Here is a 16,730-nt window from a genome sequence, read left to right as displayed (position 1 = left end):
CCGATCTGACACATAGAAAAAGCATGATGGGCGGAAAATATAATTATAAGTACACCCAGTCTGGTTTCTTCCACCTTAACTCTGGTCGCCTCACGCCTTACAGGTGTTGTCACAATGGTTAGCACTCCAGGCGAAGTAGACACGCTCAATGGTGAAGACCATCGCTCCTTTGTCGACATCCAGCAGGCGGAGGCAACGTTCAACGAGCTATCGCGCCAGCTAACGGCGAGATCAGCCAACGCCCTTTCACGCACTGGATCTGCTGCGTCAACAGCGGACGTTAATGGCCCACAGGATCTAGAGAAAGGCGGTGAAGCTGGGGCTCCTTTTGATTTGCGAGAGTACCTTTCGTCGTCGAATGATGCCAACCAACGAGCAGGAATAAAACACAAACACGTCGGCGTGACTTGGGAAAATTTGGAGGTCAACGTCATTGGTGGTGCGGACAGCAAGGTATGTGTTGTTCTTTTTGTTTTGTCTTTATTCTGCCTTACCAAACCGTACTTGTCACTTAGTTTTATGTAGGCACTTTTGGAGGTAGGGTTTCGTGCCAACCCTCGATCACTACATATTTATGTTCATTTCAGGGGCTGTCCTCGACTTTATTATGACACCTTTCGTTTGGATATGGGCTGCGCTGCTTACAATTCTCCCGACCAAGCATCTCCCAACTCGCACTATTCTTCACAAGTACAACTATTATTTATTACTACTTGAATATTTTTTCACACATTTATCAGATCTTCTGGTGTATTGAAACCAGGCGAGATGTGCCTTGTACTTGGTTGTCCCGGCGCTGGATGTACTACTTTCTTGAAGACCATTGCCAATCAAAGGTCGGATTACGCAAGCGTTACAGGCGACGTTCAATATGCTGGTATTAGCGCGGAGGAAATGGCCAAATATTATCGAGGAGAGGTTGTTTACAATCAAGAAGGCATGTTAGACTTTTTACATTTTTACTTAGTTCTAACCCTCTGCCGATGTAGACGACGTCCACATTGCAACGCTCACCGTGGCTCAGACCTTGAGCTTTGCGCTCTCAACAAAAACGCCAGGACCGAATGGACGTTTGCCTGGTATCTCACGGAAAGAATTTGACGAATTGGTTCAAGAAACGTTATTGAAGATGCTGAATATCTCTCACACATCTCAGACCTTGGTTGGTGATGAATATGTTCGCGGTGTTTCTGGTGGAGAGCGTAAGCGTGTCAGTATCGCCGAAATGATGGCCACTCGCGCCCGGGTCCAGTGCTGGGATAACTCCACCCGTGGTTTGGATGCTTCGACTGCCCTGGATTTCTCCAAGAGTTTAAGGATCATGACGGATATCCTTGGCCAGACTACTTTCGTGAGCTTGTGGGTATAGTCTGCTTTGCTGCTATAATTTGGTACTAAAGCAAAGCGTGCGTGGCAGGTACCAAGCAGGAGAAGGTATCTATGATTTATTCGACAAGGTCATGGTCATCGACAAAGGACGTCAAGTTTTCTTCGGCGCACCCACCGAAGCTCGTGCCTATTTTGAAAATATTGGCTACAAGTCTCTCCCTAGGCAAAGCACCGCTGACTACCTCACTGGTTGCACCGACCCCAATGAACGTCAATTCGCACCCGGACACTCCGTTGAAAACACACCATCTTCTCCCGAAGCGCTCGAAGCCGCTTACTTCAAGTCATCGTATTACAATGACCTTACGAGTTCGCTAGAAAAGTTCAAGATTCACGTGGAAACTGAGAGGGATGACCAAGAGGCTTTCCGTGCTGCAGTCTTGGACGATAAAAAACGAGGGGTCTCCAAAAAGAGCCCTTATACACTGGGATTCACCGGACAAGTGCGAGCGCTGACTATCCGTCAATTCAAAATGCGTTTGCAAGACAAATTCCAGCTGTACACGAGTTTTGGAATGACGACTGTAAGTTCTTCATGGTTGTTGTTTTAGGGTGTCCGACGAGCTCATCTGGGCGTCAGATTTTGGCCCTTGTTATTGGTGGAGCATACTTCAATCTCCCTCCCGACGCTGGAGGCGCTTTCACGCGAGGTAGTGTGATTTTTGCAAGTATGTTGACAATCTGTTTGGACGCTTTCAGTGAAGTAAGTTTTATGTCTGTTCACTCGGGTATCTAGCACGTCTAATGTATTTTCTTTAGCTGCCTACTCAAATGTTTGGTCGGCCCATCCTCCGTAAACAGGTAGGCTGATTCCGTGTGCAATGTTTAAAATTCATATCAAATTTTTTTTATCAGACTGGATATGGTTTATACCGTCCCGCCGCCACTGCTATAGGTAACACACTGGCAGATATTCCGTTTTCCGCCACTAGGGTCCTACTGTTTGATATCATTGTGTACTTCATGCCTCATCTGTGAGTGAATCGTGTTTTGGCAAACTTGAAATTTTCCTAATGTAAATCTTTCCTCAAGGTCACGGACGGCTGGTGGATTCTGGACTTTCCATTTGTTCAATTATGTTGCCTTCTTGACCATGCAAGGCTTCTTCCGGACGTTTGGTTTGCTGTGTGCCAACTTCGATACAGCTTTCCGAGTGGCGACGTTCTTCATGCCTAACATCATTCAGTACACCGGCTACATGATTCCGTCTTTCAACATGAAACGATGGCTTTTCTGGATTGTGAGTGTTATTCCATGAAGTGTATTGTTACATGAATTAATCACCAATATTTGTAGTACTATATTAATCCCTTATCATACTGTGAGTGCATCTTATCGTCCAATAGAACTCGGGTGATAACCTGGTACTGTAGCTTGGGCAGGGAGCATGGAGAACGAGTTTATGCGGATTTCGGTATGTTCTTTGACTGAAGTAGTGTTTCCAGCTCACAGTCATTTTTAGATGCTATGTGATGGAAGCTACGTGGTCCCTCGCAATGGGCCTGGCATGACTAAATACCCGTAGGTCCATCACAGCATCGGTTGTTCTTGTCACTCAATTGCGTGTACTTTCTCAGTGACGTTGTCGGCCCTTATCAAGCGTGCACGTTGTACGGTTCGTCAAGTGGAAGTAGTCAAATCCCCGGTAGCTCGTACCTTGATGCTGGATATGGTATCGACGTCAAGGATATCTGGCGCCGTAATCTGTTGGTCCTGATTGGCTGGCTCATCTTCTTCCAGGTGACGCAGCTCGTCTCGATTGAGTACCTGCAGGTGAGGTTTTGATCAAGTTGGAGGTGGTGATTGCATTGTGTTAAGCCTCGCTTTTCAGCCTGTTGTCCCTGGAACCTCAGCGAATGTCTATGCAAGGGAGAACGCAGAAACAAAGGAACGTAACGCTGTTCTTCGCGAGAAGAAATCGAAGCGTGTGGGCAAGCAAGACGAAACTAAAGAGGATATGGAAGTTCCGAGTTCGAAGTAAGTAGCGGTTATTATTTTATCCTGAAACAAGTAGCATTGACCTTGTGCATTTAGGCCGGCTGCTTATGCTCATAGGAAAACGTTCACTTGGGAGGGCCTTAACTATCACGTCCCGGTTCCAGGAGGCACGAGAAGGCTCCTACATGACGTGTGTGGCTATGTGAAACCAGGAACTTTGACTGCTCTCATGGGTGCTTCCGGTGCTGGTATGTAATTGGTTAAAGTTCCTTGGACGCGATGCTAACTTTGTTTATGAAATCAGGTAAAACTACCTGTTTGGATGTCCTCGCTCAAAGGAAGAACATTGGTGTCGTCTCTGGCGATATCCTTGTGGAAGGTCGCCCGATTGACTCGGACTTTGCTCGAGGCACCGCTTACGGTATGTTATCATGGCCGCTTGTTCGGTGTTTTCTCTGACGATGGATATTACAGCTGAACAAATGGATGTCCATGAGGGTACTGCTACTGTTCGAGAGGCCATGCGTTTTTCAGCCTACCTTCGTCAACCTGCTGAGGTTTCCAAGGCAGAAAAGGATAACTACGTCGAGGAGGTGATCGAGCTGCTGGAGTTGCAAGATTTATCCGAAGCCTTGGTCTTCAGTCTCAACGTCGAGGCTCGTAAACGGCTTACCATCGGTGTTGAATTGGCCAGCAAACCGGAACTACTTCTCTTCTTGGATGAGCCAACCTCGGGTTTGGATGCTCAGAGCGCCTGGAACTTGGTTCGATTCCTCAGAAAACTGGCTGACCAAGGCCAGGCTATCTTGTGTACGATCCACCAGCCGTCTAGTTTACTTTTCGAGAGCTTCGACAGGCTGTTACTGTTGGAAAGAGGCGGAGAGACTGTCTACTTTGGTGACATCGGCGCAGATTCACATATCCTCAGAGATTACTTCTCACGAAACGGAGCGGACTGTCCACCCAATGTGAACCCCGCTGAATACATGTTGGAAGCCATCGGTGCGGGTATTACTCCTCGTGTTGGCCCTCGCGATTGGAACGATATTTGGTTGGACTCTCCGGAGTACAAAACTGTCCGTGACGAGATCACTACCATCAAGCAGCATGCGCTCTCGATTCCTTTGCCCCCCAACACCAAGCACAGTACATGTAAGTTTCAGCCTCATCGACCTCACCCCTTCGGCTGCTGATTATGCTCGCCAGATGCTACGTCGTTCTTGTTCCAGCTCAAGACGGTTGTCAAGCGGAACAATATCGCGCTGTGGAGATCGCCTGATTATGTGTTCAGTCGGTTATTCGTCCATGCCTTCTTCTCGCTGTTCATCTCGCTGTCCTTCCTGCAACTCGGTAATAGTGTGCGTGACTTGCAATATCGAGTGTTCGGAATGTATGTATCGTCTTTTCTTTTTTTCGTGGTTAAAATGACTTACATCCGGGTAGTTTCTGGGTTGTCATTTTACCTGCTATCATCATGACGCAACTTGAGCCGTTGTTCATTTTCAATCGACGTGAGTTTATAACGTTTCTTCGTGATTGAACAAGAGTCTGACCACACACATTTTAGGGGTTTTCATACGAGGTATGGTATAGACTAAAGCGGCCTAGTTGTATGTGCTTACGATAGTTTACAGAGGCATCCAGTAAAATCTATTCACCTTACGTTTTCGCCATCGCTCAACTTATTGGCGAAATTCCATACTCCGTTTTGTGTGCTATCGTTTACTGGGTTTTAATGGTATGGACATCGATACCTGCTTAATTGCCGTTGATACTCACCGTTGGATTTTAGGTTTATCCTATGGGCTTTGGAAAAGGCGCCGCAGGTCTGAACGGCACTGGCTTCCAACTTATGGTCATCATATTCATGGAGTTGTTCGGAGTCACACTGGGACAACTGATGGCTTCCATTTCGTCAAGCGTTCAAATTGCCGTTCTCTTCACTCCTTTCATTGGAGTCGTACTGAGTACCTTCTGTGGAGTCACGTTACCATACCCCACTTTGAACTCTTTCTGGAGATCCTGGTTGTATCAGTTGGACCCATATACGCGCACCCTGGCCGCAATGGTGTCTACAGAGCTTCAGTAAGTTTGGGTTCAGGTTTTCATATTCCATGTAGCTGATCGTATTTTTAGTGGTCTCGTTATTGAGTGCCAGGCTGACGAGTTTACGATATTCACCCCACCCCCTGGTCAAACGTGTTCAGCTTGGGCTAGTGACTTCGTCACTGCGGTTGGTGGTTATCTAGATAATCCAAATGCCACTGATAGCTGTCGTTACTGCGAATATTCTGTGAGTAGCTCGTATCATCTTTGGTTTGCGCAAGTAGTTGACCGTTTTGGCTAGGTCGGAGACCAATTTTTCCTTCCTTTGAATATTTCTTATTCGAACCGTTGGAGAGACGCTTTCATTCTTTTCGCCTTCTTCATATTCAACTTCATTGTTACTATCAGTAAGTGCCCCGACTGCTCTGCAATGCTACATATTAACTTAATCTATATCACAGTTGCCTCTCGTTTCCTTCGTTACGCCAAACGGTGATTCGTCTACAATCTGGTTCTTCCTCCTACAAGTTTGCTCTATATCACTAGAAACGTCATTTGCGAAGCTACACTTAGAAGTGACGACCAGCATGATTCATTGGACCTAGACTAATCAAGCAAACGGGTGACTCAGTGACGACTGCTATATTTTATCTCGGGATTATAGATATTCCCTGCATTGTTTCGATACGTAGACTGTTCTTCAAGGACGGGTTTAATTAGATGGTCTCATCAGTAGTACCACTATATAATATTGCTTTCTATGTGTATCATGTTTATAACGTCTTGCGAAATTGATCAGAATCATGTTTAGTGTTTATTCACTGCGTGATTGTCGTTTTTTGCTTGTCAAGTGTGTAAATGAGTAGACTGCTAACTCTACCCAAGCCATGTCGATTAAGTTGCAGGTGTTGCACAGAAATTAGGAGGGGGCAAGAAAGTTAATCATATAGATTAAATCGCGTCGTGTCTTTGGTTGGGGTACTGCCCGGAAAAGCCATGATGGCGGCTCGGTCCTGTTATACACTCTCAGTGACCAGCGATATAAACGATACAAGTCACAATTTAGCAGCTTGGGATTGATATTACAAGAAAACGAGAAGGCGGGTCATTGAATTACAGCAAATCGTGCATGATCTACGACCTAGAACTGTGATGAAACTGACGATGGATAGATAAGAATACAATTCTGCTATGGAATAGGAGATAAGAACGTACTATATCACGTAGTTGAGCTTGTGCGTCATTGAATTGCTTTTCAAGATATTTCGACTATCAGACGGTAGGTATTAGTGACCATGACCATTGTTGACACAAGAAGCCTATAGGGACTCTGATCGTACCTTCTTGTTCAGACTGTTTATGTCGTCGGTAAACTCTTTCTCTTGACCCTTTAGTTCCTTCTCCATTGTCTTTCTCGGTACCATCACGAACCTACCGTAACGGTCAGGTCAAAGTCGATGTAGTGTGATAGCGACTCTTACATTTTGCCAACTCCTTTGTAAAGATTCACGTCGCCCTCCATATGTTGAATCTCATCTATCGTCAACTGCAGGATCCTACGCTCCCGTTCTTTCGTAGCGCTTTGTTGACGTGATGCATTCAGTGCTCGTTGCGATTGGACAGCTGTTTGTTGGATTTGAACAAGGATCTGAAGTGTACATTTGAGCTTGCCTCGTCAACGCAATGACCGACTGATATGAACCTTTCTTAACGTTTCGTCCGATAATGTAGACATCTTGTTTAGGCTGGAAGTGAATAATTTTGCAGTAAGCCCGAGACCAGCTCCTGACTGTGAGGCTTCAAGTACTTTCAATTGGAAAATGCAATCATAGCTCAGGTAAGAAAGACCGGAGTTTGAAATATATTCTTGCTGAACGCGCGCCAAAAGTTTACCAACATTAGCACCTGCAAGGCTTTTGCTCCATAAATGGCTTCGTTCGAGGACTACGATGAGTTTGGAAACTACATAGGAGGAGATTTGGCCTCAGACGACGAGGATGATATCCTTCAGCCTGATTTTCGTCCACCCGTACAAGAGCAACCGGCGACACTCGAGGGCTACGATGACGAGCCTATGGGAGTTCAGGAGGACGGTGCATTAATGGAAATCGACGGTGCGTGTGTCTAGTGCCTATAAGTTATTGCGTATCTCAAACGATTCTATAGAACCTGTTCATAATGCCGTAGTCTTGCACGAAGACAAACAATACTACCCTTCAGCCTCGGACGTTTATGGCGCAGATGTTGAAACATTAGTTCAGGAAGAAGATGCTCAACCACTCTCTGAGCCAATTGTTGCCCCCATTAAGGTTCGAAAATGGACTGTCGAGGAGAAGGATATGCCTGAAACTCGCTTTGACAAAGGGTGAGGAGATCCCGGGCTCCTTTTCCTCGCGTTTACTCAGTCTATCAACAGCTTCTTGTTGAACATGATGTCGTTTCCAGACATGATTCGAAATGTTGCTGTAGTAGGCCATTTGCATCACGGCAAGACTGCATTGGTGGATATGCTGGTGTTCGAAACCCACAAACTTATATGGGACGCTGACCAACCGGTTTGTAAGTCGCTTTTTCTCAGAATATCACTGCTAACATCCGCCACTACTAGACTCGGTATACCGATACTCATATCCTCTCTCGAGAACGTCGAATATCCATAAAATCATCTCCCATGTCCCTAGTTCTTTCCACCACATCCGGGAAGTCACATCTTGTGCATCTCATTGACACCCCTGGACACGTCAACTTCGTCGATGAAGTTGCTTCAGCAATGCGACTAGTAGATGGCATAATTCTAGTGGTGGATGTTGTTGAAGGGGTCGGTCGTCTTTTATTGCCTTGCCTTAACGCTACTGAGAGACGTATAGATGATGATCAACACCGAACACATTATACGACACGCAATGCAAGAGGGTATCAAAATGACCCTTGTAGTAAACAAGATTGATCGACTCATCCTGGAGTTGCGCATTAAACCTGCCGATGCCTACTACAAGATCAAGCACACGATAGAAGAAATTAACACATTCATCAGGTATTTCGCCTATATTTCTGTCGAAAGCATCTGAATGGACGCGTTATATGATAGTGGCATTGATCCCGACCCAGACCTTCGTCTCACCCCTGAAAATGGCAACGTTGCGTTCGCGAGCACTGACATGAACTGGTGTTTCACCCTTCGCTCTTTTGCGCAAATGTATGCTGATACATATGGTATGATTCACTGCTTTACTGATTTTAATTGGGCTGACGATGATTTATTAGGCTCTTTGGATGTTCAGTCCTTTGCTGACCGTCTATGGGGCGATATCTTCTTCAATGAAGAAACGCGGAAGTTCACACGGAAACAAGCAGATCCGGAACAAAGTCGTACTTTTGTACACTTTATCATGGACCCGCTGTACAAACTATACAGTCATGTTCTAAGCCAAGAAACGGATGACCTCAAGCAAACCTTGGAGGGATTAGGAATCAGGCTCAAGCCGGTGATGTACAAAATGGATGTGAGGCCACTTTTGAAGGCCGCCTTGGACCAGTTCTTTGGCCCGTCGACGGGACTTGTGGATATGATTGCGGAGCATATTCCTTCACCCGTAGAAGGTGCTTCGGGCAAGGTATGTTTGTCAAGCTTATCTTCTTCCAATACAGTAATATATGTCTAATATCTTGAAGGTTGAACGGACATACACTGGTCCACAAACTTCAGATCTGGTGGCGACGATGAAAGCTTGCGATGCAGAAGGTCCTGTCATGGTTCAGATCACGAAGTTGTATCACACTACGGATGCCCAGTCTTTCAGGTCGTTTGGACGTGTTATAAGTGGTACGATCAGAAAGGGTATGGACATCAAGGTACTTGGAGAAGGTTATTCGCCAGAGGACGAGGAGGACATGATGAAGGCAAGGGTAGAAGATATATGGTTGAGTGAATCTCGGTTAGTATCATTCCTTCGAACAATGTGTGGTGTAAATCGATCTAATCCTTCACTTGCACAGTTACTTCGTTCCCGCCGAAGAGGCTCCAGCAGGGAACCTTGTTCTTCTTGGCGGCGTTGACGCCTCTATATCGAAAACAGCAACTCTGGCTTCTGTGGACATCGACGATGACCTTCACATTTTCCGCCCAATAAAACACATGACGGAGTCTGTCCTGAAAGTTGCTATTGAACCTATTGCTCCATCGGAATTGCCCAAGATGCTGTCTGGCCTACGAAGTATCAACAAGTCCTATCCTCTTGCTGCTACTAAAGTAGAAGAAAGTGGTGAACATGTTCTGATTGGCACTGGAGAACTATACTTGGACTGCATTTTGCACGATCTTCGCAAATTATTCTCAGAAATTGAGATCAAGGTGTCCGACCCCGTGACCAAGTTTTGCGAGACTGTTCTGGAGACCAGCGCGCTGAAATGTTATGCTGATACACCAAATAAAAAGTGCTTCCAATTCTTGTTATTCATGTTAACTTTATACTGATGTTGTATAGGAACAAAATCACGATGATCGCAGAGCCACTTGAGAGAGGAGTTGCGGAAGACGTTGAACGAGGCAGAGTGACTATGCGTATGACACCAAAGGAGAGAGGTTCTTTCTTCCAGGAAAAATATCAATGGGATCTATTGGCTTCTCGATCAATATGGGCGTTTGGACCAGAAGAGAGTGGACCCAATATACTATTGGACGACACTCTGCCTTCACAGGTAAATATTACATTTTCATTTTATTTACAATTACGGTTACTGAACACATTATGTAGGTGGACAAAAAGATGTTGGGCACTGTGAAAGAACACATCAAGCAGGGCTTCCAATGGGGTGCTCGTGAAGGTCCCCTATGTGATGAGCGTGCGTCTTCAATGTGCCATTATCTTACTAGGTGATAACCTTTCTACAGCAATGCGCAATGTGAAATTCCGTATCCTTGATGCCAGCCTGGCACAAGAACCAATTTTCCGTGGCGGTGGCCAGATTGTTCCAACTGCACGACGAGTATGCTACTCGTCTTTCCTTATGGTATGTCTTTGCTTGCGAGACATGTGTGGAGTACTCATTTGGTCCAGGCTACTCCTCGTTTGATGGAGCCTGTATACTATGTTGAGGTGCAAGCCCCAGCAGATTGTATATCAGCTGTTTATACTGTTCTTGCGAGACGGAGAGGACATGTGACGCAAGATATACCAAAAGCCGGTTCGCCGTTGTACACAGTGAAAGCCCTTATTCCGGTGATAGATGCCAATGGCTTTGAAACTGACCTACGAACGGCAACGCAAGGCCAGGCGTTCTGTCTCCAAGTGTTCGATCACTGGTCAATTGTGCCCGGTGCGTGACTTGCATTTCCTTGAATGTTTTTCCGGCGGCTACTGATCTGTGGATGACAGGTGATCCCACGGACACTAGCATTAAGCTTCGACCACTGGAGCCAGCGTCTGGGCAAGCGTTAGCGAGAGATCTTGTACTGAAGACACGGCGGCGCAAAGGTCTTGGAGACCAGATTGCGGTGTCGAAGTATCTGGACGACGAGTTTGTGGTAAGTGTGCATGTTTTGAGCGTTATAGCGCTGCCTGACGAAATGAATGATACAGCTTGCACTGTCTGCATCTGGGCACGCAGACCTGCTTGGGTAAGATGGTAGTGTGTTGTAGTACATTAATATGTAGCTTGTAAAATAAAAAGAGTGCTGCATTTTGTCAGGGTGGGTGTGATGAGTGTTTTGATGACTTGTTATTTCGGTACTGGCTTAAGCGTGGGAGATTGGTACTTGGTGGAATGTGCATACGTGGCAGGAACTAGCCGGGCGAGCATTTAGAGACGCCGAGACGCATTTCTGCCTTTAAACTCATTCTCGCTCGTTTTCTCTCATCTTGCTTTCTTAATATCCCGTCGTTTGGTCCTTCGTATAACAATGCGAAGCGTAGCGCTTTCCGTTCTCCTTGCTGTCGCTGCTGCCAGCGCGTCGGCCTCCGATGATGCAAAACCTGTATTCCAGGCAAGTCTCTTTTTCTTTTCATTCCCCATGCTCGTGTTCAAACGCGCATATACCTTAGGCTACCGAAATAACCGCCCCCTTCCTTGAACAATTCACTGATGACTGGTCGGAGCGCTGGACTCCTTCAGAGGCTACCAAGAAAACCCCAGTCGGCGGCGAGACTTTTTCCTACGTCGGCAAGTGGGAGGTTGAGGAGCCAGAGACAGTAGTCGTCGAGGGCGATAAGGGCCTCGTGGCTAAAACCAAGGCTGCTCACCATGCCATCTCTGCACCTTTCTCAGAGCCAATCAGCTTCAAGGACAAGCCTTTGGTGGTTCAATATGAAGTCAAGTACCAGAAGGGCGGCAACTGCGGTGGTGGCTACGTGAAGCTCCTTGAGGATGGCTTCCAGACCAGTGGTAAAGAGTTCTCTGACAACACTCCTTGGGTTGTCATGTTTGGACCTGATCTCACTTGTCCTGGCACCAAGGTAAATGAACGGTTATGAAAACATGACCACTGAAGCTAATCTTTCATACATTTACCAGCTCCACTTCATTTTCCGTCACAAGAACCCCATCACCGGCGAGTATGAGGAGAAGCACCTTGTGCCTCCTCCCAAACCCGCGTTCGAGAAGCTCACCAACCTTTACACCCTCATTGTCAAGTAAGTGCGTTTGATGGTTACTTTGGCCTTGATCGCTAATTCTATATTCTTCATTAAAGCCCCGACAACACCTATGATGTTCTCTTCAATGGCGAGAGCCAGAAATCTGGTAGTCTTCTTGAGGACTTTACCCCCGCCGTTAACCCATCTAAGGAGATTGATGACCCTGAAGACACGAAGCCCGAAGACTGGGTCGACACCAAGAGGATCGCTGACCCTGACGCTACCAAGGTAACGTGATGATGTTGCCCGTTTGAAAGATGTGATTGTTAATTTGTAATTTCAGCCCGCAGACTGGGATGAAGATGAACCTTACCAAATCGTTGACGAGGACGCTGAGAAACCCGAAGGCTGGCTCGATGACGAACCTGACACTATCCCCGACCCTGGTAAGATTCACTTACTTTGCGAGTGATGGTAATTAACATCATGTATACAGATGCTGAGAAGCCTGAAGAGTGGGATGATGAGGAAGACGGTGACTGGATTGCACCCACCGTTTCCAACCCCGCTTGTGAGGAAGCTCCTGGATGTGGTGCTTGGAAAGCGTATGTTGATTTTTAATTTTGGGTCCACATTGGCCACCTCTGACCTGCCACGTAGTCCCATGAAAGCCAACCCCGCTTACAAGGGCAAATGGTATGCTCCCATGATTGACAACCCCGCATACATCGGTGAATGGGCCCCACGCAAGATCGCCAACCCTGATTTCTTCGAAGACCTTACTCCTGTTCAGAGCCTTGAGAAGATCGTTAGTATTGTTCTCCTATTCATCTCATGCAAGTTGACTTACTTTTAATCTAGGGTGGTATTGGTATTGAACTCTGGACCATGACTGAGGACATCCTCTTCAACAACATCTACATTGGTCACTCTGCTGAGGATGCCAAGGCTCTTGCTGCTGAAACATTCGAGGTTAAGAGACCTCTTGAAGTTGAGGCCGCCAAGGTTACTCTCCCAGACGACGATGAGGAAGTGTCCTTCGCTGAGGACCCAGTCGCCTTCATCCGCCAGAAGGTCTTCACTTTCATCGACCTCGCCAAGCTTGACCCCGTCCTTGCCTTCAAGACTCAACCTGAGACTGGTGTCGCCTTGGCTGGTGCCGTCTTTACTCTCTTCGGAATGATTGGTGTCCTCTTTGGTCTCGTCGGTGCTCAGCAAAAACCCATTACCAAGGTATATATTATCTATTCACATCTAAATTAGAATGACTTTACTGACTCTTTCTTATAGTCGTCCAAGAAGACCGATGCCCCTACTGCCGATGACAAGAAAAAGGATGAGAGTGCTCCTGTTGCACCTGCTGGAGGGGAGAAGAAAGATGAGACACCTGTGAAGAAGCGCAAGTAAAAAGCATTGTATTGTCGTATGCAACTTTTGTTAGTTTGCGAGGGCTTTTTGGTAGAGGAAACAAAATATATGTTATATCCAAATTACGCTAACTCGCGGCGCGGATCTCCGTTCGAAGCCAGTCAATGTATATTCTTAATACGCCTTTGTCATAGTAAAATCTTAGAGATGTGAGTTGAATTATTGTCATGTGAACCTCGACCGTCCTTCTAGTGCAAGAGGTGTGCGTGCTAACTTATTCTAGTAATTTGAAGTCTATCACCATGTCCGCTTGACCACTCGTTCTGTCAACACCTCTAACGCTATTTTCGCATCGCTGTCTGGTAACAACCCTAACACTTCTCTTGCTTTGTCGGCATGCGCCAGAGCGAGATCTCTCGTGCGTTCTACACCTGATGAACGTCGAACGAGGTCTCTAGCCTAAATCAAAAATAAGATAACAGGAAGCAGGGCAAGTTGAGTTCACGGCGCTCACCAGCTCGACATCGCCCTCTTTCTCGAATTTGCGTTCGATAAGAGGTCCCATTTCTGGATGTTCCTCCCAGGCATAGAGAGCAGGTCCTGTGGCAAGTCCTAGCTGGAGATCTGCACCTCCAGGTTTGCCGAGGGTGGCCTCTCCTGCCTCGTAATCCAAGATATCGTCAACAAGCTAGAAGGAGAATATGCAGTCAGGTACGGTTTCTCAAGAATATGTAGAGGAAGTATGGACCTGGAATGCTATGCCGACGTTGCGGCCATATGCATATGCAACCTCCTTCCAAACCTCGCCTTCCTTACAGCCTCCCAAGACTACGGCAGCACGTGCGCCCTTTGCCATCAGACTGGCAGTTTTGAGATAGCACTTCTTGAGGTAAATATTCCAGCCTTCTCTGCCAGCCCTGGGCGTGCCTACGAGACCGAGTTCGGGGGCATGGACCTCCTTCATCTGCAGAATCTCGCCTTCCACGAGATTGGCAATAACGCTTGCGATCAGCTCGACGACTTCGTTGTCGCCCAGACGAGAGAGGGCTGCGCTGGCACGTCCGAGGAGGAAGTCGCCGCCCAGGACGGAGAGTTTGTTGCCGAAAGCAGCTGGGGCGGAAGCAGAACCTCTGCGGAGGGGGGACTTGTCGATGACATCGTCGTGGAGTAACGAGGCGACGTGTATCATCTCCACGATCTGGGCGAGGCGCAGCTGGGTGGGTAGCAGCACGTCTGAGGATGAGAAGAGGGACGTATCGCGGGTGGACGAGGAGGGCGTGAAGACGGGGGGCGGGGTGGGGATGGTGGGAGGTTGTATTGAGAAGGCGGACTCGAAGGACGCTGTGTGGTCTGGCATGTGGGGATTCCAGTCATTGAGGACGTCTGGACGCGTCAGAGGGCGGTCGAGCTCTTCTGTCCGTCCTCCTGCGCCTTCGCATTCTGCAGCCCAGTGCTTGAGCTCCCAGTCGCGTCCGAGACCGTTTGTAGCACGAGAAAAGAGGAGGACGAGGAGTGGACGGAGCTGCTTTGAGGGGTGCAGAAAGTAGTACTGCGCTATGTCATTGAGGGACGGGTGCGACGAGCCAAGGAGGTTCAGCAATGTTGTTCGGAGGTGGGCGAGCTCAGGTGCTAGTAGCTTATACGGGTCTGGTCGTGCTGGTGGTACTGCGTCTGCGACAACTGAAGATGCAGATGACTGAGACTGTATTTTTTGCTGCTGGGCGAATACGCTATGTTTTCGTATGGCAGAACACGATCGCGTGACGCCTCGGTTTGTTCGTGAAGCAAAACATATGGTGGAGACTGCACCAGACCACCGCGACATATTAAAAGCAGAAAGTATTAAGAGGGTAGGAAGGGGTCGACGTTGTCGCCAACGTTTGCCAGAGTGTTTTGGGCAGCGACACGGTGAAAATGGCTGGCAGAGCGTCGCCTTAGCTTGGTGGTGCCTATCGTAACCGGGTTCCAGTTTTTCCCGCGTATGCTCAAACGCGCCTTATACGATAGGTCTCTTTTGACACGAGCATTGCATGCAGACAACCGCATTTCGGGCAATTGTTAACACACCTTCAGGATGTATTCTGCTCTTTTATGTACTACATCTCAACGGCATAGATGCAGTAAGGCAATAGCTCTGAGAGATAATGCCGTTTAACATGCAGGCGGACCCAAGTGAGGTGCTTTCTTTAAAGGGTTTGCTGCACGTCATCTATCTCCACAAAAGTAGCCTTGAAACAGCCACTTCAGTTTTAAACCCGACTTGTTTCGGCACATTGAATGGGATCAAATCCTCCATTTACATAGCTGCCTTTCGGTGTACAGCGAATGTCCTGATCGCCACCATCCTTTCTGCAATAGGCTGACCATCTTGTGATAGCTGACATCTATCCTTCTAAATAACGCGGCGTATCTCATCGTAGAGAGCTGAAACATCCTTGTCGGCAAATGCTTAATCAGGCGCCAGCGAGATAAAGTAACGAGGCGCCCTGACTTACTCATATATCTCGATATGAGATATAACACAGCAACAGCGCCATCTAGCGAGCAGACCGGTTTGGTGAAGGAGTGTTGCTTGGGGCTTTAGAAGCCTCAAACTGTTCACGATATTTGTTCACAGAGGGAGCCAGGTACCTGGCCATCTTTTTTCCCTGAGAAATTAGGATCAGTTTCGGAAGTATACAGCAGTGACTATGACGCGCACCTTCATTTGCAATACTTCCCACTCCACTGAAGGTGTCGCATTCAGAGCCAACAGCAATAAAGGATCCCGGTTTTCAGGGGGCACTTCATTCTCAATAGCAATTACTAGGATGCGCCCGAGCTTTGACAAAGGTCGCATGATGGTTAGACACGAATCACCTGCGATACAAGGGGCAAGTACCTCACTCTCGACCATCCCAAATGCCTGTCCTCGAGTCTCTTGCCATACTTCAGCACTCAGTGCTGCGACAATACGTATTTGGTCCTTTGGACGTTGTGGGTTTGCTGCAACAGACACCAAAGAGCCCTCTGGATTGAGGAGCAGGGCGGTGTGGAGGTCTTGACAAAGGATCTGGGACAGGTATTTGTGGATTGCGGAAAGAACAAGCATTTTTGGGAACGAAAACGGAGCGCGCCGAAGACGAGAGCGGTGGAAGTATATTCGCGGAGCTCAATTTAAAACAGTGCGCTTCATACCATGACCCTTCCTCTCAAACCTGAACCACAAGAATCATAGAAAATGGCTAATACAGCAACCCAGCTTTCTCTGGCACTCCAGCGCTGTAAGGACCATCGAATGATCACCAGCAAGAATGCAAGTTTATTGCGTAGAAGTCACTTTAAACTTTGTGTGCAAAGCTGTGAATGTCTTTACGTTTTGATATTCTAGCGGCTCTGATATTCGGGACCCTCTGACAAGATGCGAACATGGAATCC

General features: G+C 47.4%; 6 protein-coding genes across 6 annotated transcripts; 3 read left to right on the top strand and 3 right to left on the bottom strand.

Moving 5' to 3' along the window:
- Window positions 1-114: 114 nt before the first annotated feature.
- On the top strand, window positions 115-6,214 carry SERLADRAFT_444714 (uncharacterized protein; the record flags this gene model as incomplete). The annotated part of the gene is made up of 26 exons (XM_007312960.1): window positions 115-453; window positions 516-537; window positions 588-690; window positions 741-937; window positions 990-1,359; window positions 1,418-1,913; window positions 1,970-2,092; window positions 2,149-2,190; window positions 2,245-2,363; window positions 2,422-2,629; window positions 2,686-2,710; window positions 2,763-2,803; window positions 2,852-2,910; window positions 2,967-3,162; window positions 3,221-3,366; window positions 3,424-3,575; window positions 3,632-3,748; window positions 3,802-4,479; window positions 4,534-4,717; window positions 4,771-4,838; window positions 4,895-4,909; window positions 4,962-5,065; window positions 5,120-5,412; window positions 5,464-5,620; window positions 5,675-5,780; window positions 5,835-6,214. 26 exons carry the CDS (start codon window positions 115-117, stop codon window positions 5,867-5,869), a joined length of 4,395 nt encoding a protein of 1,464 aa, XP_007313022.1.
- Window positions 6,215-6,414: 200 nt separating this feature from the next.
- Window positions 6,415-7,208, bottom strand: SERLADRAFT_455843 (uncharacterized protein; the record flags this gene model as incomplete). The annotated part of the gene is made up of 5 exons (XM_007312959.1): window positions 6,415-6,531; window positions 6,589-6,642; window positions 6,714-6,804; window positions 6,855-7,021; window positions 7,076-7,208. 5 exons carry the CDS (start codon window positions 7,106-7,108, stop codon window positions 6,508-6,510), a joined length of 369 nt encoding a protein of 122 aa, XP_007313021.1.
- Window positions 7,209-7,300: 92 nt separating this feature from the next.
- SERLADRAFT_364876 (uncharacterized protein) lies at window positions 7,301-13,352 on the top strand (the record flags this gene model as incomplete). Its single annotated transcript, XM_007312958.1, has 23 exons — window positions 7,301-7,487; window positions 7,540-7,738; window positions 7,790-7,928; window positions 7,982-8,191; window positions 8,241-8,407; window positions 8,462-8,586; window positions 8,638-8,987; window positions 9,046-9,308; window positions 9,370-9,807; window positions 9,858-10,071; window positions 10,128-10,215; window positions 10,265-10,383; window positions 10,431-10,689; window positions 10,749-10,901; window positions 11,286-11,356; window positions 11,415-11,825; window positions 11,884-12,002; window positions 12,062-12,233; window positions 12,289-12,391; window positions 12,442-12,550; window positions 12,606-12,753; window positions 12,807-13,178; window positions 13,236-13,352. The coding sequence occupies 23 exons, from the start codon at window positions 7,301-7,303 to the stop codon at window positions 13,350-13,352; spliced, it is 4,533 nt and encodes a 1,510-aa protein (XP_007313020.1).
- A 198-nt stretch (window positions 13,353-13,550) lies between these two features.
- SERLADRAFT_444711 (uncharacterized protein) lies at window positions 13,551-15,138 on the bottom strand (the record flags this gene model as incomplete). The annotated part of the gene is made up of 5 exons (XM_007312957.1): window positions 13,551-13,772; window positions 13,828-14,001; window positions 14,062-14,744; window positions 14,793-14,969; window positions 15,105-15,138. 5 exons carry the CDS (start codon window positions 15,136-15,138, stop codon window positions 13,611-13,613), a joined length of 1,230 nt encoding a protein of 409 aa, XP_007313019.1.
- Window positions 15,139-15,457: 319 nt separating this feature from the next.
- SERLADRAFT_364874 (uncharacterized protein) lies at window positions 15,458-15,676 on the top strand (the record flags this gene model as incomplete). The annotated part of the gene is made up of 1 exon (XM_007312956.1): window positions 15,458-15,676. The coding sequence occupies one exon, from the start codon at window positions 15,458-15,460 to the stop codon at window positions 15,674-15,676; it is 219 nt and encodes a 72-aa protein (XP_007313018.1).
- Window positions 15,677-15,850: 174 nt separating this feature from the next.
- On the bottom strand, window positions 15,851-16,404 carry SERLADRAFT_432790 (uncharacterized protein; the record flags this gene model as incomplete). Its single annotated transcript, XM_007312955.1, has 2 exons — window positions 15,851-15,961; window positions 16,015-16,404. The coding sequence occupies 2 exons, from the start codon at window positions 16,402-16,404 to the stop codon at window positions 15,851-15,853; spliced, it is 501 nt and encodes a 166-aa protein (XP_007313017.1).
- Window positions 16,405-16,730: the final 326 nt, after the last annotated feature.

The sequence above is a fragment of the Serpula lacrymans genome (genome assembly GCF_000218685.1).
Source record: "Serpula lacrymans var. lacrymans S7.9 unplaced genomic scaffold SERLAscaffold_1, whole genome shotgun sequence".
Taxonomy (NCBI): domain Eukaryota; kingdom Fungi; phylum Basidiomycota; class Agaricomycetes; order Boletales; family Serpulaceae; genus Serpula; species Serpula lacrymans.
The sequence above is the reverse complement of the archived record's forward strand: the minus strand, read 5'-3'. Positions and strand labels throughout refer to the sequence as shown.